Below are 12,721 nucleotides of genomic sequence, written 5' to 3'. Positions count from 1 at the left end.
GTTTTTGATCACAATAATTTGAGGTACAGTTCCAAACAGGAGCTTTATAAAGGCATCCTTGGCTTGTGTAAGCTGTTGGTTCTGGTTTCTATAGTCTCATGCAGGAGTCCTTTTTCTCAGAGCCTGGTCGGAAGCACTGTCTCCAGGTGTGTGTGTTGTGTGTGTTTTTTTTTCTATAGTCTCATGCAGGAGTCCTTTTTCTCAGAGCCTGGTCGGAAGCACTGTCTCCAGGGGGTGGGTGTGTGTGTGTGTGTGTGTGTGTGTGTGTGTGTGTGTGTGTGTGTGTGTGTTTTGTGTGTTTTTTCTATAGTCTCATGCAGGAGTCCTTTTTCTCAGAGCCTGGTCGGAAGCACTGTCTACAGGTGTGGGTGTGTGTGGGTGTGTGGGTGGGTGTGTGGGTGGGTGTGTGTTTTCAGCTCTTCTGGAGTCTTTGCCTCTGCCTGAGGCTATGAGTGCTAGGTAGAACAGGAAGCCTATAGTTTCTTGCCTGCTTATTTTTAGGTTTGGGATTCACTATTTTCCCTCAATATCTCAGGTCTTGAGCTGGGTGGTGATAGTCCCAGAACTCAGGAGGCAGAGGCAGGCTGATGTCCTGAGTTTGAGGCCAGCCTAATCTACAGAGTGAGTTCTAGGACAGCCAGGGTTACACAGAGGAACCCTGTTTTGAAACAAACAAGCAAACAAACAAAGATTTCAGTTTTGTGTGGAAAGTGATGTCTCTGCAAAGAACTTTTGGGATTTCCTATCTTTCTTGTGATGAAATTAATATGTTAATGCTAAGATAATATTTACCTTTTATCACTGTTATTTGCTGCTAGTACACAGTGGAATTTTTCAGTGACCACATACTACAGGGTAGACATTATCTTGACAGTACATAGAATATATGCATGTTATTTTCTTTGAATTTCTGTAGCAGCGTTATGCCTTAAAGGTATATATTTTTGAGATTAGTATATCCTAATATTTCTACAATACTCTTAACTGGCAATCTTCAGTTACACCTGCTGTAATTACTTTGTAATTTTAATCATCTAGTAAGTCATTACTTTAAAATCTTGACCATTCATGTTCCTATATAGAAATACAAGTAAACTTTGTTGGCCTGTTTTGCAGTAGTATTAAAGTACACCAGACGATAATGGTGCAGGCCTTTAATCCCAGCATTTGCAGACGCAGAGGCAGGCGGATCTCTTGAGTTTGAGGCCAGCTTGGTCTATAGAGTGAGTTTCAGGACAGCTAGGGCTACACAGAGAAACCCTGTCTCAAAAAACCAATAAAACAAACAAACAAATGAATAAAAATGCTATTAAATTTCTATAAGTTTTATCTAAAGGAGTTACTTTTGATATTAATACTTTTCTAAAGGAAAAGAACATTTATAATACAAATATGAGCATGGGTCGTTGACTTAAAAGAATTTTCTTTTCTTCTTCAAGATAGGATTTTTCTTTGTAGCCTTGGCTGTCTTGAACGTGCTTTGTAGACCAGGCTGGCCTCAATAAAAGATTGTTTTCCTCAGTTATAGCAGTACCATTTAAGTATGTTGTGCAAGCTTGAGGACCTGAGTTCAATTCCCAACAACCACATAGAGGGTTAAGTGTAGTAGTGCATACGTGCACTCTCAGTGCTGGGGAAGCAGAAACAGTGTGACCCCTATGGCTCGCTGGCCAGTCAGTCTACCAAATTGGTGTTCCAGGGTTAGTGGAGATAGCCTGGAGAAATGGCTCAGGGAGGATAAGAACATTGTTGTTCTTGCAGAACTCAGGCTCAATTCCCAGTACCCATATGATAGCTCACACCACCAATAACTCTAGTTCCAGGAGATCCAGTACCTTTTTCTGACCTTCTCAGGTACCAGGCACACACATGATGCACATATATACATGTAGGCTCACATACATAAAATAAATACATCTTCAAAAACATAAGGTGGTGTCTTAGTCATTGTTCTCTTACTGTGAAGAGCTTCTATGACTAAGGCAACTTTTTAAAGAGAAAGCATTTAATTAAGGGTGCAGTCCATTATCATGGTGGGGAGCATGGCCCAGGTGCAGGCCAGTGTTAGAGCAATGGCTAGGAGCTTGAGAGAGAGAGAGAGGAGAGAGGAAAGGAAGGGCAAGAGAGGGAGAGAGAGAGGAAGGGAAGAGAGAGGAGAAAGACTGGGGCTGGCATGGGCTTTTGAAACCTCAAAGCCTACCTCCAGTGACACACTTCCTCCAAGGCAAGGGTACAGTCCTCATAATCCTTCTAATCCTTTCAAATAGTTCCACTCTCTGATGATTAAACATTCAAATATATGAGTCTATGGGGGCTATTCTCATTCAAACTACCACAGATATAGAACTCATACACATAAAGTCTAAAAAAAAAAAGAAATGGAGATCAGTGGAGGGAGATACTTGACATTGACCTCTGGCCTCTTTATGTACATATGTGTGTACACACACAGAAGGCATGGTTTGTAGGAACTGCAGAGCTATGTCGTTCTTTCTAGCTCATGCTGTCTACCCTCACAGAGGAACAAATTGGTAAGGAGGTTGTGGCATAGCCATAGCCTCTAAAGATAGCAGAAGAACACCATAAAACCAGCATGGCAATTCACTGGACTAGAATTAGCCTACCTGGTCCAGCATAGGATCACTGTAGAGAGTGTGCTCCCTATGACATGCAAAGGAGGCACCTCACAGTGAAGAGAGCAGTTCTGAAATTCACTGTAAGGAAATACATTGGGGTCAAAGGTCTAAGAGATGGGAAGATTCACAAGACTGACACTATTATAATGCCTAGGTCAACTATTTGAACAAATTATCAGTTAAAAAAACAGGAAGGAGGCACTTGGGATATGGTTCAGTATAGAGTAGATCAGTTGTAGATATGTGTGTGTGTGTGTGTGTATGCATGTGCACACCACAGAGCAGGTATGGAAGTCAAGCCTAGTGGCAAGGGCCTTAACCACTGAATCATCTTGCTGGTTCAAGTTTATTTGTTTGTTTTAGTTTAGTTTGTTTTATGACATAGGGTGTCTCTGTGTAGCCTTGCTTGTCTTGGAACTCACTCTATAGACCAGACTGGCCTTGAACTCAGAAATCAACCGTGCCTCTGCATCGTCAGTGCTGGGATTAAAGTGCATTATTAAAGTTGTGCACCGTCACTGCCTCTCAGGTTTATTGTTTTTAATTAAATAAATAATTGAAGCTGAGAATGGTGATATATGCGTGTAATCCCAGTACATAGATAGCAGAGGCAAGAGGGTTGAGACCAGCCAAGTCTATGAAGGTTCTAGGTAAATCAAGACAATAAAACAAAGATGGATAAGCACTTGAAAGCATGTGTTGGAATTTCCTGGACTATTGGTAGTTATAGTCTAGAGAGAGCAGCACTGCTAATGGGGCTTCCTCAAGTGTTGAAGTCAGCGTAGTTCATGAGGCCTGGGCTGGAGGAGGCGCAATAGGGAAGAGCACTGGCTGCTCCTGCAGAGGACACAGGCTCATTTTTTAGCAAATAGTGGTTCACAACCATCCATAATTCTAATTCCAGGGGATCCGATACCTCTTCTGTCATTCCTTGGCACTAAGCACACACACCATGTGCATACATACATGCAGACAAAAAAAAAAAAAAACTAGAAAAAAGTAAAATGACAACAGTTTAGATTCTTGACATTTGAAACAGCTTAGTGCCTGCTGTTCAGCATCACAGGTTTCCTTCCCCAGGTACAGTCAGCTCTGTAGAGATGTCTGGGATGTCAGGAGCCACTCCTGGTTCTATAGCTGTCCTGTGTTCTCCAGGACACCGGACTGAAAATGGCGAAGCTGTGCTTGCCAGGCGCAGGTCCTTGGAGATCGTCTTCACAGGGTCTGGGTGGGTAACAGAGGAGAGGACCAGGCTTTGAAATTTTGCGTTGCCATAGTTGTAAGCTGGCTGTGGGTGAGACATGAATTCCTTAGCTTCTGTCTTCATTTTTGCATCAATGACGGAGTTTGCCTGTTTCAGGAGAACCACATTGCTATTTAGGAGAGTTGAAAGCTGCCCGTGGCCTGAATAGTTATCTGTGGCTCCACTTCAAGTGTAGTTCTTGCTATGAATCGTCAAATAATACTGTCAGTGTGCCAGGAAGAAAGGTGCTTAAGGTGCTCCTGGAGGGGAAACTGACTGTGGAAAAAAAAATCAACATGGCTAGAGAGGTGGCTCGGCTGTTAAGAGGGCCAGGATTTGATTACCCTTATCCACAAGACAACTCACTACTATCTGTAGCTCTAGTTGCAGGGGATCCATCATCCTCTCCTGGCTTCCACTGGTGCTGCATGCATGTGATACACAGACATAGATGCAGGCAAAACCGTCATACACAGAAAAAGTCCAGATGAGTCTTTGAAATAATCTTTTCAAATAAGATAAGTAGAGCTGAGGCTATGGCTTGGTGATAGAAAGAAGAAGAAAGAAAAAAGGAAAAAAGAAAGAAAAGAAGAAGAGAGGAAGGAAGGAAAGAAAGAAAGAAAAAGCAGGCAGGCAGGCAGGCAGATAAGCAGCAGCCTGTTGCAAGCTGGCTGGTTAGGAACTGGATTGTGGTGTTGCTACAGCTAGTGGAGCTTCTTTGGCCTGAATCTTGGGCTCCAGGAAGTGCCCCTTCCTGCACACACTCCCACCTTAAGACTTACAGGACATGAGCACTGAATGCACTCTTTGCAGAGCAAGCAAGTGGCAGTTCTGGTGCTCGTCTGTGGGGGCATGTTTGCTTCCTTGGCTGCTAACCTCCTGTGCTGTTTGCTCTCCTCCAGTAGTTTAACTAGTAAGTGTTTCCTTTGTTTATTTGTAAATCTTTGCTTATGTTAGAATATTACAGGGCCTGTTTGTTAGGTGGGATTTCTGCAGGCCCTGTGGTGTCATGTTCACATCCTTGTACTTTGTACCTCCTGTGTACCAGTAGGCCTTCCTCACTAATGTTCTTTCCAGAACCAGCTCTCCCTCACCTCCGCCCCCATGTTTCAAGTTGTGTGTGTGGCTAGTAAATACCTCTCAGAGAATTTGTGTTTCATTCTCCTTCATGGGTCACTGTTCCTGTCTTTGTTCAAAATCTTAGTTGTTCTCAAAGTCTACACAGTACTATCTATAGTGCATGTGACTTGAGACCAAGAGACCAAGGAGCTTCCTTGGCCTGTTTCCTGTGTCTTTGAATGCTGCCTTGGAAAGGCAGTCTAGTTGGTTCTGTGTGGGTCAGGTAGAGAGGGTCCTAGAAGGTTGCTCTTGTAAGTGCTCTGGCTCTTCAGGGAGGCATCAGGGTGTCTACATGCTTGACTTAAAATGGCCTATTTTCAGATAGAGAATGTGATGTTTCTGTAGTAGAACCACAGATCGGGAACTTCAGGGGGCACCAGACAGAACATAGAGCTGAGCTGTAGTTCAGGGGTGCACTGCTTGTCAGGGCACACAAGGCCATGGCTTCTGTCCTAGTAGCTCAAAGAAGTACCGTGAGCAAGTACTTTAGTGGTAGCTTTAACACAGTAAAGCAATCTTTTAGATGTTAGACCAGCTCTGACTCTTGAGGAGACAAAAGTGAAGTACACATGCTGCTCATGGATAGGAAATCAAACCAAATTGTTTTTTTTTTTTTTTTAATGTTAACATTATTTATTGCTTGTGCATGTGGAAGTCAGAGGACAACTTGGAGGAGTTAGTTTTCTCCTTCCATGTGTGCATGCCACAGTCCATGTAAAAGTCATAAGATAACTTATGGAAATTTGGTTTTTCCTTCTACCATGTGGTTCCCAGGGATTGACATTGGAGATCAGGTCCCTTTACCAGCAGTACCTCAGACCAAATTCTTGACATATTGGACAAGACACTATAATGGGAAGTGAAACTCCAGGGTCTTAGTGCCTGGTGCATGTTAAACACACCCTATATCACCAAGCAATACCCCTTAGCTCAGAAGAGATATTCTGAAGCGTGCGTTTGCTCTCTCGCGCTCTCTCTCTCTCTCTCTCTCCTTCCCTCCCTCCCTCCCCCTCCTCTTTAAATTTCTCATTAATTAATTAACTAACTTTACATCCTGATCACAGTTTTCCCTCTCTCTTCTGCTCCAAGTCTTTACTGCCTCAACCCATCCATTCCTCCTCCGTTTCTTTTCAGAAAAGCAGAGGGAGGCCTCCCATCGACAGCAGCCAGCCCTGGCATATCAGGTGCAGGAAGACTAGGCACATCTGAAGCTGTCTTTTAAGGATCTGTGAGTCTATGGAACTCTGGATTCTAGGCACTCTTAGGTGTCTTGGCTTGAGAAGTGCTTTACAGATTCCAATATTAATTTAAGGTGGCATCCAAACCTCTGTGAGATTTTTGACCTGGTAGATTTTGTTTTGGCTTTTTGTTTTCTGAGGCAGTGTCCCAGGCTGGCCTAGAACTTGATTTATGTGCAGGAATAGCCTTAACTCCTGATTTTCCTGCTTCTGCCTCCCAAGTACTGGTATTAAAGTTGTTGCCACCACACCCAGCCCCACTGCAGCTTTTTTGACACTATGATGATGCTAATTGTGTTGCTGTTATCTTGTTTCTGTAGATGACCTGCCACCCTTCCTCTTCTATGCAGCCATCTTCCACTGGAAGATGACCTCAGGAATGTAGACTCTGGCCCATATGTACAGATAAAGTCCACACACATTACATCACTGCATCTGGGGTTTCTCCTGGACCTGGAGCAAGGCTGTATTTGTTGGGTGGGTGGGATGGTGGACAGGACTTGACGGATAGAAGTTTTACAGAGGCCTTGTGGAGTTTGTTCAGAGGGCAGTGTTTGGAGAACTGCTGTCTCATTTTTCTTTCTTCCTTTTTTAGGCACCAGTTTGTAGAAAATAATCTAATATTAAAAATGGGCCCAGTGGATAAGCGAAAGGTGAGTCAGATCACTGACCCTCTTTATCCTGTGACTTCCCACTGCCTCTGTCTAGCTCAGCTCAGCTCTTCATCCTGGGATCCTGCTATGATTTGTTGGATGTGGCATTTTTTCATCTTGGCATGATCTTTGGAGATCATCTCTGGATCTTATAACTGGGAGCAATCCAGGCAACTGGAAAGCCAGCTGTATGCTCTGGCCACAGGGCATGCTTTCTCATGGTTGCACAAGGCTCAGCTCACTATGCTAAGATTTCTTTCACATTGAAGAGAATATGTCATTTCTCAGAGCCTTTCATTAGAAGATTTGAAAATACAGGAGTTGCTGTTCATTATGTTTCATGGACAACAGATAGTACAGAATATATCAGACTCTGCTAACAGGGGCGTCCTGAACACCCTTCCTGCCTGTGTATCCTCTGGAAGTGAGAATCTCCATGAAGGTGGGCTGAGGCCTGGCCTGCCAAGACCAGGACTCAGTGCCTTAGAGGAGCTGAGAGGCCAGGGACTATAGGATATAATCGACGGGCATGTTGTGAGCAGAGACCGGTGCTTATGTTTTTCCTGATGTAAGATGTGGGGCCTAGGTTGAGGAGAAGTGTGTCAGGTGAGTGGATAGGTTGCCCTGAGCTACTTACAAGTTATCTCATCTGTGTCTTGATCAGTTTGTTTGTTTTATTTATTTGTATCAGGGTTTATTTGCAAGGCGACGACAATTATTACTCACAGAAGGGCCACATTTATATTATGTTGATCCTGTCAACAAAGTCTTGAAAGGTGAAATTCCATGGTCTCAAGAACTCCGACCAGAGGCCAAGAATTTTAAAACTTTTTTTGTCCACACGGTAAGTCTGTCCCTATCAAGCCTCTGATTGTAGTGTCGTCATGGCTTCTGCATCTCTGTTGAAAGTGTCCCTTGCCTTGGCCAAAGAAGCATCTAGGGTCAGGTCAGTTTCCTGTGTCTCAGAGACCTGTATGAACAATTTGGGCCTGAATTGGGCCAGGAAATAATTCTGCTTGGTGTATGCTTTCAGTGGGTTCCCTGCCCACATACTTAGTTTCTGCACTTGCAGAATGAAGAAGCCCTCTGTGCCCACAGGCTTTGAAAAAGAGCTGGCAGCATCGTCAGCAAGATAGGCTGGGTGGGCATGGGACTCCCTGACGGACATCAGATGCTCTGTCTTTGCAGCCTAACAGAACATATTACCTGATGGATCCAAGCGGGAATGCTCACAAGTGGTGCAGAAAGATCCAGGAGGTTTGGAGGCAGCGGTACCAGAGCCATCCAGATGCTGCTGTGCAGTGACGTGGCCTGCGGCCGGGCTGCCTATCGCTGCCAGGACACCTGCCCCAGCGCGGCTCGGCCGCCACCCAGGACGCTTCCAGACCACCTGCCAGCCATCTCAAGGAGAACATAGATGGCAGAAACCTTGCAGCTTTTTTATTTAAAAGAAAAGAAGAAAAAAAGAGCCCAACCACACAAAGAACAAAAGAAATAACCAACAAACAGGAATTCAGGGTCGCTTTGCTTGTTCTCTGTGCTCTGTGGTGGCTTCCATGCGCTGCTGTGGCCATGGAGACCCACCCAGCTCCTTGCACGGTAGCCCAGCTTCTGCCCAGACCAGTGGCCAGATTTGGCATCACCAGCCCCTCCTAGCATCCACAGGAACCGCATGCCTGCTTCTGTCCTTCCCCACCTGGTAAACACAGCTCCTGCTGTGACTGAGGGACCAGGTGTATCTGGCTCTTTCTGCCTACCCCATTTGTTGCAGAATCCATCACTGGGAGCCTCTTCACTCCTCTGTTAGAGTGGTCACCAACTTACTGTGGGTATAGGGCTCCTAGCTTGTGTGTATGTCCTCCCTTCCTTGAGTCCCTTGTATGGCCTTAGAGATGCGGTCAGGTGTGAGTCTGGTGGCAGATTTCTGTGGTTCCTGCCTTACAGTAGGCAGGTTGTATGGTGAGAAGTATGCAGGCCGCTGTAGTTACAGGGCGCCCTCACTGGGCTCCAGCTTTCCACTTCTAGCAATTGATCCAGTGAAATAGACACCAAGCCAAGCAAGTGTCTTGGAGGAGTGCTGTTATGCCAGCACCTAGGTAACACCAACTAGATATTACCAGATACAGAATCCTGTCTTGTACCTGGGCAAGGCTAGAGGTACCATAGGGCATCCAGCGTGGGCCACAGCTTCCATGTGGAAATGTGGGGCAGCAGGCCTTCCTGGGAGTGTCTGCACAGGTTTAAATGTTTTGGCTACATGCCCCATGAGGCAGGGACTGAAAAAGTCACAGGATGTGTGCCAGTCTCCCTCCCAGCCTGACATACATCTGTTGATGCTATGGATAACTCAGCTAGCTTGGTTTTTACAACTGTTAAAAATCTAAAAGCCTCATGTTGCATGGTCACCTGCTACCACAAGGTGTCTGGAAAGAACGTCACCACTGTCTTGGCTCACAGGGATAGCCCACTTAATCTGAGCCTGCATGTGCTGGCATCCATTGTCAGTATTGGGATACTTCTTTGATGCTAAGATGACAGCTCTTTCCTCTGTAATACAGATGGCCTGGGATATTTTGACACTTCTTGCAGAATGCTTCCAAGGGACTTGGCTGTACCTCTCTGTGACTAGGATGTCCCTGAAGGGTGGTAGCCCTTGGTGTCTAGTGGAGAAAAGTAGACACCTTCACAGCCTGCTCACACCAACACCTCTGACTCCCATGTCCCAAAGGCAACAATAATTTTGTCATTTCTGTTGACTTTCACAAGGTGTCCCCAATGCCCACACAGAGATCACCCCCGTTCTGTCCACAGTGACCGCCTGTGGGCCTGGCCATCCAAACTGAGAGGGGAAAGATTCTATTCTCAAACATTTAACAATAAGAGTGGTTCTCTTAAGCTGGGGTGTAGATGAAAAGCCTGCCGTCATGCCATGGCAGGGGTGCTGGATGGGAACAGAGGTTTTCTTTAGACTCAGGAACAGGACCTCAACCCGCCTGCAGGACCCAGGGAATAGGTATGGCCTAGCATGCTGTCAGCCTGTGAGTGAAAGTGGGCACTCTTTCTCCTGGTTTTTAAGAGCCTGTGTTAGCTCAGTACATTTGGCTGTTTCTTCCTTGAGTCCCGTTCTTGTTCACGCCTTGTGGCTATTTAGCCCTCAGAAGTGTCCTTTATCCTGTGTCTGCACATGTAAAGAGTGGCTTCCTGCCTCTCACATCATGCAAACACAGGGAAGGCATTTCTGAGGGCACTTAACTACAGGGGACCACTTGGGACTGAGGCTTGGCTTGAATTAGACCATCTGGCTGCTGTGTGGAAGAGTCCTCTGTTGTGTCCTTCCCTGGAGAGCAATGCTACCTCCTGGGCTTTACCATCCTAACCTCCAAAATCAGGGTTTAGCTGGACTGGTAGTGGGTGGCCACCATGACTGCCCCATGCTACACCAGCTAAACTCTTCCCAGGTCACCTTTGTCCTTATTTTCCTCTTTTTCTTAATTTTTTTTTCTTTGAAGAACCATATACATTCTTTTCTTGCCCTGACTTAGATCACTTTCAGTTTTTTCCAGTCATCCTTAGAGCCATCACCCAGTGTGCAGGTGCCTTACATTGTAGGACAGGATGTGGGTGTTAGTTTGTGCAACGTGTGTGTGCGTGCGTGCGTGCGTGCGTGCGTGCGTGCGTGCGTGCGTGTGTGTGTGTGTGTGTGTGTGTGTGTGTGTACGGTATATGCAGGATATTTCTAAGGAAAGAAATGCCCTGTTAGTAGTTCCAGAAGTCCTGTCTTTGCCCTAAGAATGGCAAAGTTGAATACTGCTTCTGGCTTCTCCTACCTAGGTACAACGGACTGAGCCCATTGAGCCCTGCCTGTTCTTGGTGTCACAGATGAAGCTTAGCTGGAAAGGGTCATTTGCACTTGTTCTGCACTCCAGCGGGGCAGTGGGCATCCCCATGTAGAGCTGAGTCTCTCCACTCCAGGGAATGTCATCATGGCTCAGCTGTCATTCTGAGCTATAACCTGGTAGATGCAGTAAAACCACTTTGAGAAGGATGGCCTGTGTTAGGCTGAAATTAGTAGAAGCTTCACTGCAGCAGCCCTCTTGGGCCACCCTTGTGTTTGTGATCCAAGCTTGAAATAACCTTGCAGATAGTTGTGTGGCACAGACTCCCAGTGCCAGCAAGGGGGGCAGAGGTAATTGTGTGCTTTCTTTAAAGTAATGTCTGTTTTCTGAAAGTTAAAGAAAAAAGAAAGGCCCATCATTCAGAGACCACTGTGAGCATTTTGGTATAGATCCTGTTCTTCCCAACTTTCTTCTTCTTCTTCTTGTTCCAGTGCTGGGAATTGAGTTGGGGGACTCAGGAGTGCTACACAAGTGCTCTACCACTGAGCTACATCCTTAGTCCTTGTTTGCTTCTTAAACCAAACTGGGAACACATGCAACATTCGTCTTTTTGCATCCAGCTTTTTCACTTGACTTAAGCATTTCTCCATGCCATGAATAGTTCTTCAAACGCATGTTTTTAATAATTACAGAGTCAAATGGTTGTAAATTTATAAGTTATCCAATTGTTTCCCTGTTGTAAAACATTCAGGTGGTTTTAAAGTTTCCTTTGTGTGTATGTGTGTGGGTGTGTGTTTGTTTGCTATTTAAATAATGCTGTGGTGAATATACTTATAAATCTTTGATTTTTATTCTGAATTTCCCCCTCCCTCATGTACCTGCAAGTGGTATTTTGGGGGTCAAAGAATTTGTTCATTTTACAGCTATTCCTCCTCCTGTCTGACATTTAGATGCTCTGAGTTCCAGTTACAAACCTTCCTTCCTCTTGTCCTACAGATTTTGAACACATCAGTTGTTGCTAAGCTGTGTGTTCCCAAGAAACTTTAACTATGACTGCTCTTTTTTTTTTTTTTTTTTAATGCTGAAATGTCATTACTGCAGATTCTTTTGTGACAGAGTTTTTCCAAAAGCCAGTTTCTTTATTGTCATTGCAAGAATCTGGTCATGCATGTTACTTCTCTTCCATCCTTGCTGCTATGGCTTCCAAGTGCTTGGTGATGTTTTCAGAATCTTGTATTTTGTGTCCACAATGGTACTGAATCTGCTTCTACACAGCTAGCAGAGATAAAGTGTTGAGCTGACCTTGCCACATGCCTAATGGGTAATTCATAATTAAGTTTATAGACTCAAAGTGCATTTGGGCCATTTGGGGATCAGTAGCAAAGCAAAGTAATAAAGCTCTTCTCGGAAAAGAAACCACGTAGATGATTGGGTTTTACCAAAAGTACAGTTGTATTCTTGCTCCACCCCTCCTCAGGTTTTAGCGGTTCAGGACAGCACAGTAGCCAGGCTTTTTCATTGCAGAGGTTGGGTTTTCCAGCTGATGCTTATGTAAACCTCCTCCCTGTGTGCTGCAGTACTGCAGGTAACTATGATATGTGAGTTCAGACTGCCCACCCAAATTGGGTTGTATCTTTATCTTTGTTGGGTGGAGCCTGTTGATTCAATTTTGAAACATGTAGCAGAGATTTTTCTGGGCACCATACTCAGTGTTACTTGACTCTACCAGAACCTAGGGCTCAAGATGTCCAGAAATCAGCTCCCTGCCCTCCTCTGATGCCTCAAGGCTCCCCACTGCTCCATAGATCCAGGGTGTTCATAGCTGAGACTTGTGGGGGGGGGGGCTGCAGCAATTCTTGCATATGATGAAGATGCTGCCAATCACTTTTTCCATTTGTTTTAATGCAGAAGCCAACATTAACTGACGGTGACGCCAGTGGGTGTAGCACCCTTTAGGTAGAATGTATGACATGGGCCCTGACAAGATTAGACAGGG

General features: G+C 45.1%; 1 protein-coding gene across 1 annotated transcript in view; it reads left to right on the top strand.

Moving 5' to 3' along the window:
• Pdpk1 (3-phosphoinositide dependent protein kinase 1) overlaps positions 1–8,749 on the top strand; it is a 65,226-nt gene extending 56,477 nt beyond the window's left edge. The window contains exons 12-14 of the mRNA XM_051168254.1: positions 6,832–6,889; positions 7,581–7,733; positions 8,078–8,749. Coding sequence (XP_051024211.1) covers positions 6,832–6,889; positions 7,581–7,733; positions 8,078–8,194 — 328 coding nt within the window. The 3' untranslated portion in view covers positions 8,195–8,749. The remainder of the gene's footprint in view (positions 1–6,831; positions 6,890–7,580; positions 7,734–8,077) is intronic.
• The last annotated feature ends 3,972 nt before the right edge of the window (positions 8,750–12,721 follow it).

The sequence above is a fragment of the Acomys russatus genome, chromosome 25 (assembly GCF_903995435.1).
Source record: "Acomys russatus chromosome 25, mAcoRus1.1, whole genome shotgun sequence".
Classification (NCBI taxonomy): Eukaryota; Metazoa; Chordata; class Mammalia; order Rodentia; family Muridae; genus Acomys; species Acomys russatus.
The sequence above is the reverse complement of the archived record's forward strand: the minus strand, read 5'-3'. Positions and strand labels throughout refer to the sequence as shown.